Below are 15,426 nucleotides of genomic sequence, written 5' to 3' on the forward strand. Positions count from 1 at the left end.
AGTAGACATTTGACATTAGACACCAGGCCAGATGAGCAGATTCTTGCTCCACGCTTTCCCATCACAACACACGAGACAAATAAGCCGATATACCTATACTCTCCATGCCTCTTCACGATCATCCTCAATCTCAACAATAAATAAATCAAGGCGACCTCCCCCTCAAAACCTCCGCCCCACCAGCCCTCATCTCCTCAAACTTCCCCGTAATCTCCTGAGACTGCTCCTCAACAACCTCATGGCGTCGCTTAATCTCATCCTCAAAGATCTTCGCGGTAGCTCGCCGCTCACATCTAAGATCCTTCATCTTCCCCATCAACTTGCCAAATTCATCAATTAGGCTGTCGCCGCACGATTCCCATTCGTCCAGTGAGAGGGTGGAGAAATAGGCGTTTTGTTCTTGGGGGTTCAGGCGGAGGAGGTACGTTATTTGGTCTTCGGTGGGGAGTTGTTCTGGTGCTTTAGCGATTTGGGAGGGGTCTTGGGTTGATTTGGGTTTGGGAGTTTGGGTCTTAGGTGGGATTGGCGGTAGTGTTGGTGTGTGGTCGAATGGTTCGGCTTGCAGTTCGGTGAAGGTTTTTGTTGCGAGGATTTCGGGGGGGTAGTCTGGTTCTAGGTCTCGAGGGCGTTTTTTGGTGATTTGATTCTTTGGTGGTTTCGAGAGTGGTGTTGTGCTTGTGGGTAATTGTGCTGCGTCTTCTTCAGCATCGATATCTACACCTGCACCTATTTCTGGTTCGATGCGGCGCATTGATGCGCGCCGGGAAAAGGGGTCATTCATGGACGAGTCGTTCTCCAAGTCATCGAAGTTGGTCATATCAAAGACGTTGAGGGATTGAAGGCTCTCGTCTAGGTTTGTGTGGCCTAGGTTTGAGTTTGTGAAGAGGCCGAGGCCTTCTTCGTTGTCATCTCGGTCTCTGAAGGAAGTGGTTGGTCTTATGGTGTCGTTTTCGCGGTCTCTTTCTCTTTCCCTTTCCCTTTCTCGCTCGTGCTTTCGCTCTCTTTCGCCGCCTCGTTCTTTGCGGGAGTGTGTTCTTGTTAGGCCGGGACTGCGGCGGGTGGGTGTTAGATCAAGTTGATCTAGTAGAGATGGCTTTGGCGGGCTGAATCTTGTCCTGGGTGTTGCTGTCATACTCCGCTGAAGAGTGACCTTCCTGGCACTTGCGGCCAGAGGTTTAGTTGCTGCCGCAACAGGGAGATGGGACTGGGGTTTTGACGGCTCTACATGTTCCCTCGTAACAGTAGGTTCGTATGCCCTACGACTAGCAGACCAAAAGTTCTGAAGTCTCCTGCTGAGCGGCTCCTCTCCTCCACGATACCTAGACACAAAGCGCTGGTCATCCGTATCATTTGACTGCTCGTCGTCCCCGGCCGTAGAAGTAAGCTGGCTGATGTCGTCCAGCTCATCCAGGTCGAAGCCCGCTGATTTCAAGGCGCGGTCACCGAGCCCTTCATACCACTTTGCGTCATTGGCCCGACGCCCAGCACGGAGCCGACGCTGTGGCGAGGGTGAAGGCGACGGCGAATGATGAGACTGAGCCTGAAATTGGACAGCCGCGTTGGGATTGCCGTTTCCATTGGTAATTGCATTCGCGTTGTTGATTGCATGGATAGCAGGCGATAGCCGATACTGCAACGGCACCTCATCACCACCCAACACACTAGTCGCCGCAATGGTCGATTCGTCAATTCCCTCAACGTCAGTGTCAAAGGCATCTCGGTACACTTGTTTCTCAGCAGGCGCCTGGTCGCGCAGAAACGGCGATCCATACCGCTCAATTGGAGCCCGGCCATTAGCTGAGATCGGGACAGGCGCGATCAGTGCTGTTTCGGGGACCTCGACTCGGGCTTGTTCGGCTAGAGCTTGTCTTGATTGTGGTCGAGGCTGGACCTGGCGGGTCTCTTTGGCGTGCACATAGTCCTCGACGCCCATGGTTAATGCAGGTAAGCTTGGCTGAGTGGAAGAAGGGTAATTGGCATTCCGATAATGCGAGAAACAGTCACTTTTAAGGCTTAATTTACTTAGGGCAATGAAATGGGTTTCAGGGTTTCTGCGTGGTTGATTTGAGGTTGAAGTTGGTGTTTGGATGGGTGTTGTTCGAAATTCATGCAGGACGCGTTGTGATCCTCAGGCACGGACTCGGAGCGGAGCTTACCTCATGTGAAGACAGCATCAAGCACCACTGATTACCGTGACACGACGACATGAATTACTTCCAGCTAGGCTGTATTACTCAGATATTGGAGCTACTTGGAATTAGAAGCGATTTCCGTGTTGTGAACTATTTCCGTTTTGCACGCAAATCATACTGTGTGCTAAATATATATCTGAGGTATATAGAACTACAGATCACAAATGATGAAATATACCATGAGTATTCAAAATAATTGACCATTGTCTTCTATATGCAACCTTTGAAACTTGGAAGACAACTCCTGCCTTTTTTGCCGAGCCTTTGCCATAAGTTCGTGAGAAGTGGCCAGTTCTTGTTGTCTTTTCGAATGAGCCTCATGCCGGGCTTGTCTTGCTTCAATACTGTCAGGTAGCGACCTTGACATAATATCATCACTATAATCGACAGAGCTGAGGTCATGATCACCTCCATATTCCTCCTCGTCGCTTCCTCCAGAAGGCAAGCTGGAAATGACGAGATCAGCCATCCACAAAGATACCATGGCCCGTAGTTCAAGCAATTCTGGACTATCCGAGTATGGCGGCGAAGACATAGTATTATCCATGCTTGCGGCTATCTTAGTAGCCTCAGCTAGTTCCTTCTCTCGGACTTCAGATGTAAGTCTTCGATGCTCCTCGAGCCAGTCGTTGTAATCACTGTTTTCGATCTCGACATCTTCGTCGTCAAGAGCGTTTCGAGCGACGACACTCTCTTCATGGGTGACATAGATCCAAAGACCAAACATAGCTGGCCAGAAGTGCAGTGCGCTTGTTGCATTAGGAGCAGAACTCATATGAGGATACCTTGTGATGAGTTCCATGTAGTATGTCTTGGCATCTTCGAACCCTTTCCGAGTGAAGAGAAGCTTTGAAAACGTGCTGGAGCCTGTGCCCCTGTCGCCTGTACTTCCGTCATCTCGAAGTCTGTCGGACATCTGGCGGTCTCTTCGCAGTAGAATTTCTGCACCAATACCCCATCTATCCTCGGTGCGCACATCAATCGACCTGCCTCCAAATTGTTCTCGAAGTATCAAGCCCCATGCTCTTCCTGCGCGTATGTAGTCACATTCAAGGAGACATCGATGGAGCACGGTAGTTAGCACCGCAAGGTGATGAAGTCGAAGGTTCCCCTGATGCGCTGGAGATTGGGGCACATATACTGGCGGAGAGAGAGCCGAAAGCTGCTTATGAATCGCGGTGTTGTTGTTTGGCCGACGATTCTTTTCCTTAACCGGGCCGTGCGGAAATTGTCCACCGGGTAATTCTTCATGGAAAGGTAATCCCGCAACGCGATATTGGTGAGCTTGCTCGGCGGGCAAGATCACGGACGGATCAGTAAGACCCAAGTCAGACACGGCATCGGTTGTTTCGCCATCATTGTCGCTATTCTGGCTATCGCTGTCTTCTTCTCCGGTGTCATAGTGATTCTTGCGCTTCTTAGATTCGTATTTGGCGACCCGCCGGCTGGGCGGTTGCTGCCATTGAGGAAGCGGTAAAGCAAAAGCCGATGCTGAGGGAGTAAAAGCCATGTGTAATTCCTTGCCAACAAGACTCAAGTTCCGTATTCCTCAGGAGTCTTCACACCTCGACTGAGGATCGAGGATTATAACACCATTGAGTCAATGTGTCTAGCTCATGCAGACAAATGGATCTGCACCTATTCCGAGATATTTCCAAACATACGCACACTAGGCTAAGTGTTTGTATGGTCAAGCCCGGATTCTGAGGTGTATGCTAAAATTCCGTCGAACATTGAAGAAAGACGACTGCAAGACAGCAGACTGCAGTATAATTTGCTTGTTAGGCATTAAGGCAGAATTTCACAGTTCCCGAAGGCCTGTCATGTGACTGTATTGAAGAAGCTAATACGGTTATTTATCACATGATCATCAGGAACCAGTCCAAAGCCATGCTAGCGTTCCCGCAGATTTGCTTTTTCCAACTTTACATAGCCGTAAATACTAATACAGAGGGTACTCAACGGCCGTTCAAGGCTACACTACTAAGCCCAATCTGCGGGCTGGAAACCGCCACGGAATCCGGAGAATGCATGCTCTGCCACTGCTTTCCACGTCTCTGGTCAGCCCAGGCTATTTATAATCGTCTGGCGGAGTCATAGGCCAGACACTGACGCAGAAGCAGATTCACAGTCTTTCGTGAAGAGTCGAGTACTCAGGTATATGGTAGGACTAGTAATTACCAGCGTGGTACTACATGTAATCAGCCTTGTACAACTTGTCAGCAGCCGACTGGAAGGAGTGGACGCTATCACTCACTCACTCGACTCGCCTGCCTTCACTCCAACAACGTAGTCACGTCCGTCATCTGCCATCAGCATATCTCCTCATTCCTTCCTCTACCACACTTCTTCTTCGTCGCTTACCTCGTCTCTCTCCCTTATCCGCGCTCGATCTCTTTCTTTCTCCTCGATTCCTTGTCTTTGCCGCGGCGATCGTCATATCGCACTGTTCGTGACCCTGACCCACCCTATCCGGTGCTCTGCGTTGCTCCCCTCCTGCCTTCGACGACGAGCCCGAAAACCTTCCATACATCTCTCTCAGAAATTGTGAATATTGATACGCTCGTCATCTCGACCGCAGCACCTGCAGAATCCTCCGAAGCCCGCTTGCTCAGACGACCAAAGGGCTGCGCGCGGCCTGCCGCCTGAGTACTCTCTCCGCCTAGGTACATACGAAAGAATAATACGTTGTGGCATAAATCTCCGACACAAGAGTTAGATTGTGCGTTGTATCGAACAATACTTAGCTTGAGCTATCCAATGGTGAGTCTGTACTTTTACAGTCATGAATGATGCGGCTCTCGACCTTGGTGGCGTCGTCGTCGATTTCGCAGTCCCCAGTCTTCCGTCATCGGCTCCATCGCGGATTCGGCGGCTTTTGCCATGCTGTTCTTGACATTATCATCCCTTTTCTATCTGTCCTTGCCCGGTTGTCATCGAATCCTTACTAATTGCAACGCGCTTTTAGTCATCCTTCTGTGGATGGCAATAGGTGGTATATAACCTACCAACGCCACGCTCCAACGTTTCGTCCGTGTTACTATGGGACAGTCTTCCTCCACTCAAAGAGAACAACGCCATCAACTCACCGCTGAACACACCGTATCTAGTCAGGGTCGCCATAGCCACAATAGGGATGAAGAAATGAATCACGGGAACAACACGGAGCAGGCCGGGGACGTCGACCCCTTGGCAGGACATGTACCGAGCAGTAGCGATGTGCCGATGATTCATCTTGGTCAAGGGAGTGCCCCGGTCGACCCATGGCAACCGCCAGTCATTCCTTCTGCCGACATGCTTGGAGCTTCGAGACAAATGGGCAGCATTGAGGAGGAGTCTGGTCCACAATATGAAGCGAGCCAGCGGGATTACCAGTCTGTGATTCTTAATCGCTTGGCGCGAAGACAGTCCACAATGTCGAGATTAGGATCCCGGATTTTGCCTAACTCGGTCATTCGAGGTCTCTTGAATAGCGAAGAAGAGACTCCAGCAGAAGGTCATGCTCATCGGCATGGAATTGTTTCCAGGACTATACCAAGGTCGGAGGTGAACCAGAGTAGCGCCCGGTTCAGCCCTTTCGCTTCGCTGAGCTCTCGAGGCAGTAGCAGGAGACGAACACGAAGTGGACCCTACTTCAACACCCGAGGTGATGCGGCTGGAAATATGAACTCTTCTAGTTCATCAGCGGATAGTTCAGTTGACTCTGGACCTGGTTCGTGGCGGCGAAGCATCCGTCTTCGCCGTGTTGGACACTCTATATCCAACCCGATTGCTCATATGTTTGGTCAACCATCTGCCGACCTGTCTTCTGATCAGGGCGCCGAAAGCGCATATCCATTCCACAATCCGGACACTGTCGGCTTTATTCCCCATCCCGGACCTATCGACACTCGCATGGACTTTGACTCACCTCATGAACTCAATTCTGTGGATCCCGGGGAGGGCAACACACAGCCGTCTACCCCAATGCTATCATCGCAGAACCAATCCAGTGTGCGTCATTTCCCAAATCTACTAAGAGCACGACCATCAAGAGCCTTGCGCCGAGAGGAGCAGACGCCCCTCTCGCGTGTCCTTCAACTTGCTGCTACTGCTATTGCTGCTCAGTTATCTGGTGGAGCTGGACCGGCCCTGCCTAATATCCAATCGCTGGGAAATGATGGGTTGGATGGCTCTTTGGAGAGTTTTATCCAAAGTCTACAGCGTGCCACCTCTGGCCAGCCAGCCCCCGGGGATTCGCCCAGTCCACCTCACGACGAACGACCGCCAACCCCAGTGAATTTCATGAGGGTCTTCCGGTTTGCTAACTCGGATAATGCTCGCTCTTCCGCCGCTTCAAACCGCGCAGAAACGGCTTCAGACAGTGCCACGACTCTCGGGGATGATATGGACACAGATACCCATACAGATGGCCCCGAAGGTCGAACTGTTACTCTGGTCGTCGTTGGAGTCAGGTCTGTACCATCCGGAAACGGGAATTCTGGCGATCAACAGCCTGCAGCTCTGCCTGGACTGGATGCTCTTCTTCGACTGCCTTTCCTAGCGCCAGGAAGTCTTCCACCTCGCGACAGGCTACGTCCGGGTGCCACCAACACCGCTCGACCCGCTCAATCCAGTGTACCCGCCATAAACGATGATGCTACCCCTCAGCCTGGAATGCTAAATCCTCCGCGTAGGCTGTCCGATGCTGGCAGTCGTGGTACACCTTCGTCTTTGCCTTCCGTTGTGTCGGACAGCCCGCCTGGTCCCCACCCACCACCGTCTACACCCGCTGAGCCAGGACTTTCAGCTGTTTCATCGGGCGCTTCGACGCCCAGCAGAAGGCTTTCTACCACTTCCGCGATGTCTCCTAACGTGCTACCGCAGCTCACTGAGAATCGTTCAAGTCAATTTATGGTGGAAACGTCAGATGAGAATATCCCGCTCAATACGTCCCGTCAACGGCGTCGAAGTGATTCGGAGTTTGCGCGCCACCGCGAGCAACTAGGCTCTGGGGCAGCCAGGCGCAATGGTGTCGTGGAACCTGATAATCACAATGCCCCAACAGGCAGAAGTTGGTTGATATACGTCGTTGGAACTAACCTCTCTGAGAACCATCCGGCATTTGCTGCGCCGAGCCTGTTCACTGACGTAAGTAAATTTTGCGTCTACGTTGAACATTCGTTAACATAGGTAAACTTAGAACCCGACATACGAAGATATGGTCTTACTGTCATCACTGCTTGGCCCGGTCAAACCGCCAGTGGCCACTCCAGAAGATCTCACTTCCGCAGGAGGCTTGTTCCGCTTGGTGGAATACGGTGGTAATCTTACTGCAGAAGCCGCTGATGGCTCCAGCGCTATTCAAATCGCCGAGGGCGAGCGTTGTTTGATATGCCTTAGCGAGTACGAAGCCTCGGAGGAGCTTCGACAGCTGACCAAATGCGAGCATCTCTACCACCGGGATTGCATCGACCAGGTACATCCCAACTCCGACTCTACTCCTGGCATTGACCACACGAAGCTGACTTCATCTAGTGGCTGACAACAGGTCGCAATTCTTGTCCGCTCTGCCGGGGTCAAGGTGTCGCCGACAAGTCTAACACCGAAGCGCCGCCGCCGCCGCCATCTGACATACCACGCACAACAGCTGTCTAATTTCAAATTTCTTGACGGCCTTCGTGTCTCATACGGGACCCGGATTTTCTTTCCTGTCATTACCATCTAGCATGGCGCCTCTACTCAACAGCCTTTTTCGTCGTTTGTTACATCGGTTTAGATATCCACTGCTGCATCGCGTTGTTTTGGTTTTGGTCGTCGGAGTCAGGATGCAGACAGTCAAGTGGTATTTTTTTGCTTGAGAGTTTGTTTAATCAGCTGCGCTGTGCATTTGAATTTCACTCAACTCTCTTGGTTCAGCATGCAATATCTCAACGTTTACTTTGACACGATGTCTGGAACAGTGGTTTTCGCCTGGAGCTGTATTACTTTATTGATTGCATAGAGCGATGTGCATAGCTCAATATCACGATTCATGACAATTTCAAGAGTGTTGCTACCGGTAAATACCTACTATTATCGTCCGTTACTTTACTTTTTATAACCAAATGATGCCCCGCCTTCAACTTGATGACTCAGCCGCATGCCCCGCGGTCAAAATGTCGGAGCTTGATCAACATCACCATCGCATTTTCTCCCAATTCCATTGACTCTTTCACAGACAGGCACATCTTGCTTAATTGACGGACTTCGATCATTGAGATCCAATAGTTCTGACGCCAGAGCAAACGCCACGACCGCCCAGAACGCTGTGCGCAATACAAACCTGCCCACCTCCGAAAGTCCGCAGTCAAGTTCGACACGGCCAACAGCAGAAAATACTTCGACAAGCCACTCTACAATAAACACAAGAAGTAAAATGGAGCCTATTCGCGTTACAGTCCTTATATCCGGATCCGGTACAAACCTTCAAGCCGTTATCGATGACACCACCCTTCCCACAAAAATCAACCGGGTCATCTCCAACCGCAAAGACGCTTTCGGCCTGGAACGTGCGCGCCGCGCCAATATCCCGACACACTACCATAACCTCGTGAAGTATAAGAAGCAACAGCCCGCGACACCAGAGGGCGTGCAGCGCGCTAGAGAAGAATACGATGCCGAGCTCGCGAGATTGGTGCTAGACGATAAGCCGGAGTTAGTGGCTTGTCTGGGGTTCATGCATGTGCTTTCCGAGGGGTTTCTGAGTCCGCTGGAGAAGGAGGGTGTTAGGATAATTAATTTACATCCAGCGCTGCCGGGGGAGTTCAATGGGGCTGTACGTCATATCATATCATCCTTCCCGTCACGAGTTGTTGTCTTTGCTGTACATGATTGCTAACCTGGCTGCGTGACTTGTCTAGAATGCCATCGAACGGGCTCACCAGGCGTGGCTAGACGGTAAGATTAAGAGGACCGGGGTCATGATCCACAATGTGATTTCAGAGGTGGATATGGGGAAGCCCATTCTTGTGCGGGAGATTCCCTTCATTGAAGGAGCTGATGAGGATCTGCATGCGTTTGAGCAGAAGGTGCATCAGATTGAGTGGGGGGTTGTGATTGAGGGGTTACAGAAGACCGTTGAAGAGATTCGGACGTCAAAGTCATAGGCTACTGCTAATGGAGCACAGATATAGCTATGCCTTGAAGAGAAAAAGTTGCGGAGACTGCAGGGTGCATCGTGATACCAATTTGTATTATAGTTTGCTATCTACGTACCATAGACTAGATTCCAATGTCATGGTCAGTGGACATTGCTGCCTGTGCTCCTGCAGATGATAGCTCTGGTGTTATGCTTCTGACGTATTCGATTCAATGCGCAGTTGTATAATATCAAGTAGAGGTATATCTGCAGGTAGCTGACTCTGCGTATTTGGACCTGGGATGTCGCTGGACTTGTTGCCGCAGTTAATTTATGCGCAAAGTTGGCTCTTGCGTCTTGTGCAACTTGCGATTGTCGGCCATCCAATCTTTCATTCCAACTTCCATCCTGACACAGACATCAATCACGACAACATTGGACAATGCGCTCAAGCAAGCAACTTGCTCGTCCTTCAAGATACTTGTCACAAGCCCATCTGCATGACTTCTTTCCAATCGCCCTGTCAGTCCTGCTTATTCTCCTCGATGCAAGCCCGCTGAGCGACTGCGTCCATAGCAAGCCCTGCAACTCTGCAAGGTAATGCCAAACAAGCCATCCCCCTCGCCGCAGATCAGCTTCAGAGCTCAAAGTAATCATCGGGAAAAGTGAGTGAGCCCGGCCGAAAGTACCGAGAACGGAGATGATTTGCTGTCATCAGCTAATGCAGGCAGGAGCCTTACAGACTACAGAGTGAGAGCAGCAGACCATCCAGGATTTCCCAGGCTGTGGATCGCCCATGACAGTCCAAACATCAAAAGTGCGGCTTCTTGTGGCTCCTCAAATCCTTATTTCCTCATCCTGGACAAGTCGGCATCGTCTTCATTTACCATCTTGGGCGGCGGCGGACCCCTCCGAATCATCAGATGGATTGGGACCCAACTTCCTACTAGGATACCGATCCTGCGGTCGTATTATGGATATTCTTGGGAACACCGACTGAATGAAAGCGTTCAAGCCACTACCTAGGTTAGTGGGCAGCTAGATCTTGGCCACAACCTCCCAACCTTCGAGCTCAGTCCGCCCGCGGATCGTCGAGTCCTGAATTTCCCACCAACAAGCAAACAAAGCCCCTGAGTGGGTGGGAAGAGCAAGCATTCCGTTTCATGAACCGCCCATGAGAAGCTTACAAGCCACGAGCCGAGGCCCAAGCTCAATTTTCAGCAAGCCCGATGAACGGCGCTAAGTTGGGCTTCGGCGTTAAGGATTGAAAAATCACTGGAATCATCCATTCAATCAACGACAAGGATTGATTCCTTTTTAGGGACAGGCAGGGATCGTCATTGCTGGATAGGCAATCCTACTCCTATTGTCTCACTTTCCAGGATGAGAGGATGGAAGCCTGTCCTACTACCAAGGTCGTCGTGAGGCATTAGCGCTGGACTGGAGACCAGCAAGTTGATGCAACTTGATGTCTCGTTCTCGTAAGTCTTACCAGCGTGAATTTTTTTCTTATACTTCGCCCAGCCATTGGCCAAATCCACTGACATGCTGAAGAAACAAGGCTGGCACTCTTGAAAAGACCTGTCACGATCCCGTCAAAACTCGAATCTTGATCATGAACGTGAATCTTAATTTCCCAGACAGGAGGAGCTCCTCCACTTTCTGGGATTTGCGGCCAGTTAACTGTCAACCACGAGAAGGCTACGGGGACCGGGAGAACGGACCAAGGTACAGAGTTCCCACCCCAGGCTTCGAGATACGTCCGTGCTGAGCCCGTGGCTAGTTTGATTATTAAAGAAATGATGGGCCATGGACATTAATGGTGTGGAAATTAACCGCCAGGGACGACAAAGGCCAACCAAAAATGCCGACCTTAGTTGTGCTTCCAGAATAATACCATCCATAGGAATTTTCCGACGGAGAAAGATTCCCAGGGATCCCTGGGAGCTGTCAGATCTTTCATGCCGATCAGAAGCATCCAAATACAAGTGCCGATTTCCGCGCGCAACCCGCGGAGACAGTCCTGGCTCCGCTGGATCTAGAAGTTCCTCTCGTGATGGAAGAAATCCTTGTCCATGAAAGAGCAATGCAGTAGTCAGTATGACGGCGATGTCCGTACAACGCATCGAAAAGTCATAATTCAGAGGCTCAGTTCTTTTCCGACTCCACCAACTGGATAAACTTTCGGCATATCATCGGCCACCACGTCGTTACTGGCAGTCCAGGACTCCAGGTTGAAGCTCCTATGATAAGATACACCACCTCAAAAAAAAAAAAATAACAAGCTTAGCCATGTCTTGGGCTCCTCCAACTCAGCCCGCGGACTTTGTAGTGATTTGCACAGGGATCCATCTTGCCACGAGTCAGGTCTAACCCGGACTGGTGGACAAGGAAACTTCCAGGGCAACGTTGGCTCTTCCTTTACTCCGGGGATGGAGCGCTTTCGAAATTACAGAATTGACGCCTGTTCTCGACTCCATTTACCAAGCCTTTTGACTAATGCTGTCTAATCAGATCTCACCATTACCCACATTGCAGGGTTGCAATTTCAATAATGCGGCGGCAAGCTGTCAAGTCTGGCGAGTTGCAATTGTTTTCTCAGAAGTCCCAAGCATAGACCCAAGACCGTCCCCGTCTGGTTCATCCAATGTGGTTCGTCGATGGCCCACCACACCTATATGATGCACCTAATAATGCAATGAAGTCAAAAATATGGCGGAGATGAACAGGGAGCCGTCCTCTTGGCTTCACCCTTTTGTTTCATCAACTCTTCAGCGTCGAATCAACAAGAAGCAACACCGAGAGGGAAAAGAGTCCCAGAAGGCGACTGAGCTCCGTCATTTTGATCAGTCCCACCCAGACGGGGCCACCATGAGAGCCAGGCTTAGCTCTTTGGGGATTAGCTGCCCCTCCACTGCCGTCTATCTCTGTCGTTCGGGGGCTATCAGTCCCCATCCCCGGACTCAGACTGACCTGGTCCTGGGCTACTGGTGCTCTGTTTGTTCTTGACCACCGTGCTTGTGCTCCTCTTGGGATGATCTGTCTCCTGCACTGACTCAGATGACCGAGTAAGACTGAGCGCTCTGGACTGAGGCATTTCCAGGCGTGCACCAGGATTGGGCGCAGGCACGAGTCTTGAGGATCTGAGTGGTAGAGCATGTCACGGTCTACAATGACACGCTGATCCATGGGGTTGATCGCGGACCAGCCCAAGAAACAAAAAAAGTAAAAATCGCCAGGGCCGCCCATGTCATAAATTTTGATTGTATAATATAACGGGGCTACTAAGAGACAAGAAAGTAGAGCTTGGGACCCAGATGCTAAGTAAGTGGTGGTCAGTGAATGCTGGGACTGGCGACTTGCCCCTTCCGGTAGCTCTGGAGTCTGCCCCCAACTTCACCAATAATCTCCCTTCCATCCACGCCTTCTTTCAACACTCACCTTTCCTTTCCATACTTCTTCCCTCTGCTTTCCGCCCTCTGCGACCTGTCGGTATTCTCCGTCGCCATTCCAGCTTCATCCCTCCTTCCCCTTCAGTCTCGTCATTCAACCTCTTGCCTTCCGCCACCGCATTCCATCACAACCAAGGATGCATAGCTTTGTCCATTCCACTTAGCCTGAAGCTTGTTCGTGGCTCTACCCTTTTCCGCTTATGCCGACCTTATATCTGTCCGCTACACCTGCCCTTTGGATGCAATTCTGCTCCCGCTTGTCACGATGGCACATTCATTCAACCCGCCGCAAACCTCCATGACGGGCTACACGCAGGAGCCGCCCCCGCTTTCCGCATATTCAATATTGGGTCAGAGCACATATCCAGAGAGTGTAGCGCTCTGGTCGAGTTCATCTGCCCAGCAGCAACAACAGCAGCAACAACAACAATCGCAGTCGCAGTCGCCGCTTTCTGGGGTTCCATTCACACCAACAGCTCCTCCCAAGACGCCAGCTCTTCTTCAGCCATTGCCGGATCAGAAAAAGCATAAACGGACCAGAAGCGGCTGCTTCACTTGCCGGTCCCGTCGGATCAAATGTGACGAGACTCGCCCGATCTGTGAACGCTGTCGTAAAGGTAGTCGGGAATGTGTTTATCCTAGTTCGTCGACAAGCTCTGCCTCAAAGCCAGCACCCCGTTCCGTGGCCAAGGTCAAGGCTTCTCGGCCGGTGTCCCGCGGAAGTGCTTCGGGTCCTGTCGAGGGCCATGAGGCGGAGGGAGCTCGCACCTTGGCACCCATTGCGGATGAGGAGGAAGGAGTGGTAGAAGGTAGCCCCGGCTCCAGTACCCATCAATCACCGACAGCCACTGGGCCCACAATACAGACTGGATCGAAGTCTACTTTGTCTCAGAAGAAAAGCAATCAGTCTCTACGTCGACATAAGTGGAAACAGGTAGCTGCGTCGATTACAGACCCCGTGCCCGGTCGCAAGGAGAACAGCAGCTCGCCGACAAGCGAGACATCGTCAAGGTTTGGATCGCTGAGTGCACGATCGGATAGCATCGGATTTCTCCCGTTCGAAAATGTTGGAGATCTGAGTACGGCCCACCTTCCCGAGGATCTCCGGTTCTACCTCTCATATCACCGGGACTCCATCGATTATCGACACTATTTCTTGCGTCCCCGCAGTACAGACTTTGTGGAACAAACTCTCGTGGAATATGCTCTGCAGTATGAGCCTTTGCTTTATGCGATCGTTGGGTTCTCGGCCTACCACCACTGTGTTCAGACGGGCGGTGGGAAGCTATATTCATTTCTGAAATACTATAATAAAGCTCTGTCATTGTTACGAAGGTCATTGGGTTCTGGAGAACCATATACCGAAGCAACACTGACTACAGTACTCGTGCTCACCACTTTTGAGGTTTGTCATGGCCTGAGCTCACAAACAGAATTTGAATCCTGTCTCTGTAACCACTTGCTAATGGTACTGTGCTGTACAGGAATTCATCGGCGACTGGGTAAACCTGGTTGAGCACCAACAAGCCGCCCATGCTTTAATTCGAGAGTTGCTAACTCCCGAATCGGCCAGTTCAGATATCGATCACAGGCATCTATTCGAGTGGTATGCACGATTCGATGTGGTAGCCGGTATTGTTTCTGGCAATGAGCTAGTTTTAGGACGGGAGTGGTATATCACTCGAGAAGAATACGATGCACAGGAGGCAGCCAAATACCCGGACGACATTCAGAAGCAGTTGTCGTTGACAGCCTCAATCAACCGTCGATTCGGTCTAGAGATGGCGTCACTCTACGCTAAGCTGTCAAACGGCATGATAGAGTTCGAAGAATTCATAGTAGAGAATGAGAAGCTCGGCGAAAGTCTAGAGCGCGTCAGCGATATCCTAAGTCGATACGCCAAAGAATGGGTCGTCGAAGACTATCCAAATCGAAAACCTTTGACGGAGGATGATTTCGTGGATCCATATGTTCCTGGTGGTTTGCACTATGGCCCATACTGGGATGTCAATTTCTCATGGATCGACTACTGGTCGTCAATGGCGATGTGGAAGTACCAGTTTATGATGGCTACACAACAAGGAGCAATGGACGAATTGCTGGCTTTCGCGTTAGAACAGGCGCGGCTGATCGAGTCGATGGAACGCTGGCCAGATAAGGAGAAGAGCTACGTCTTCGGGTTCAAGAACAGCATCGGGATGGCAGCCATGTTCTTCCCGCGGGAAGACCGATACCTCAATTGGAGCAGAAGAGTGTTTGCTGATATTGAGGGTAATGGGTGAGTTTCTGTATACTACATGTCCATCACTCGAGGCGTCAAACTAACAATTCTCGCTCTTCAGATATGTCATCTCCCCGAAACTCCGAGCCGTCATGGCCTCCCTTTGGCAATTACCTGAACTCCACCACTGGTGGCTTCCCGGCGACGAAGGGCTCCCAGCTATAATCCGCGAGGTGCGCCAAATGACCGAGGAGCGAACGACGAATCCCCGAGATAATTTCCGTGAAAGTGTGCGCGATTTGAGGGCTATTTTCGGCAAGCTTAATTTCGACGATACGGAGAGCGAGACTAGCCCGCGTTCTGTCGGTACGGATGTTCCACGATCAACTGGGTCGAATCAGTAGAGGGCAACCGAACACGATATAAGAATATCTTCCGGTCAATGTGATTTGCAATCGACGA

The 15,426-nt window shown here is 51.0% G+C and overlaps 5 protein-coding genes across 5 annotated transcripts; 3 read left to right on the forward strand and 2 right to left on the reverse strand.

Moving 5' to 3' along the window:
• Nucleotides 1-145: 145 nt before the first annotated feature.
• Nucleotides 146-3,702, reverse strand: BDV14DRAFT_190477 (extracellular mutant protein 11-domain-containing protein; the record flags this gene model as incomplete). The annotated part of the gene is made up of 4 exons (XM_073771340.1): nt 146-646; nt 719-1,868; nt 2,252-2,282; nt 2,394-3,702. The coding sequence occupies 4 exons, from the start codon at nt 3,700-3,702 to the stop codon at nt 146-148; spliced, it is 2,991 nt and encodes a 996-aa protein (XP_073627135.1).
• Nucleotides 3,703-4,958: 1,256 nt separating this feature from the next.
• Nucleotides 4,959-5,182, forward strand: BDV14DRAFT_175388 (uncharacterized protein). Its single transcript, XM_073769063.1, has one exon. It carries the CDS (start codon nt 4,982-4,984, stop codon nt 5,141-5,143), a length of 162 nt encoding a protein of 53 aa, XP_073627136.1. The 5' UTR covers nt 4,959-4,981; the 3' UTR covers nt 5,144-5,182.
• A 52-nt stretch (nt 5,183-5,234) lies between these two features.
• On the forward strand, nt 5,235-9,319 carry BDV14DRAFT_190478 (uncharacterized protein; the record flags this gene model as incomplete). Its single annotated transcript, XM_073771341.1, has 4 exons — nt 5,235-7,322; nt 7,375-7,650; nt 8,596-8,988; nt 9,074-9,319. The coding sequence occupies 4 exons, from the start codon at nt 5,235-5,237 to the stop codon at nt 9,317-9,319; spliced, it is 3,003 nt and encodes a 1,000-aa protein (XP_073627137.1).
• Nucleotides 9,320-10,805: 1,486 nt separating this feature from the next.
• On the reverse strand, nt 10,806-11,491 carry BDV14DRAFT_79602 (uncharacterized protein). Its single transcript, XM_073777554.1, has one exon. The coding sequence runs from the start codon at nt 11,415-11,417 to the stop codon at nt 10,971-10,973; it is 447 nt and encodes a 148-aa protein (XP_073627138.1). The 5' UTR covers nt 11,418-11,491; the 3' UTR covers nt 10,806-10,970.
• A 1,368-nt stretch (nt 11,492-12,859) lies between these two features.
• On the forward strand, nt 12,860-15,414 carry BDV14DRAFT_79635 (Zn(II)2Cys6 transcription factor). The gene is made up of 3 exons (XM_073777555.1): nt 12,860-14,148; nt 14,228-15,021; nt 15,086-15,414. The coding sequence occupies exons 1-3, from the start codon at nt 13,009-13,011 to the stop codon at nt 15,366-15,368; spliced, it is 2,217 nt and encodes a 738-aa protein (XP_073627139.1). The 5' UTR covers nt 12,860-13,008; the 3' UTR covers nt 15,369-15,414.
• Nucleotides 15,415-15,426: the final 12 nt, after the last annotated feature.

This window comes from Aspergillus stella-maris (genome assembly GCF_047715825.1).
Source record: "Aspergillus stella-maris strain CBS 113639 unplaced genomic scaffold BDV14scaffold_35, whole genome shotgun sequence".
Taxonomy (NCBI): Eukaryota; Fungi; Ascomycota; class Eurotiomycetes; order Eurotiales; family Aspergillaceae; genus Aspergillus; species Aspergillus stella-maris.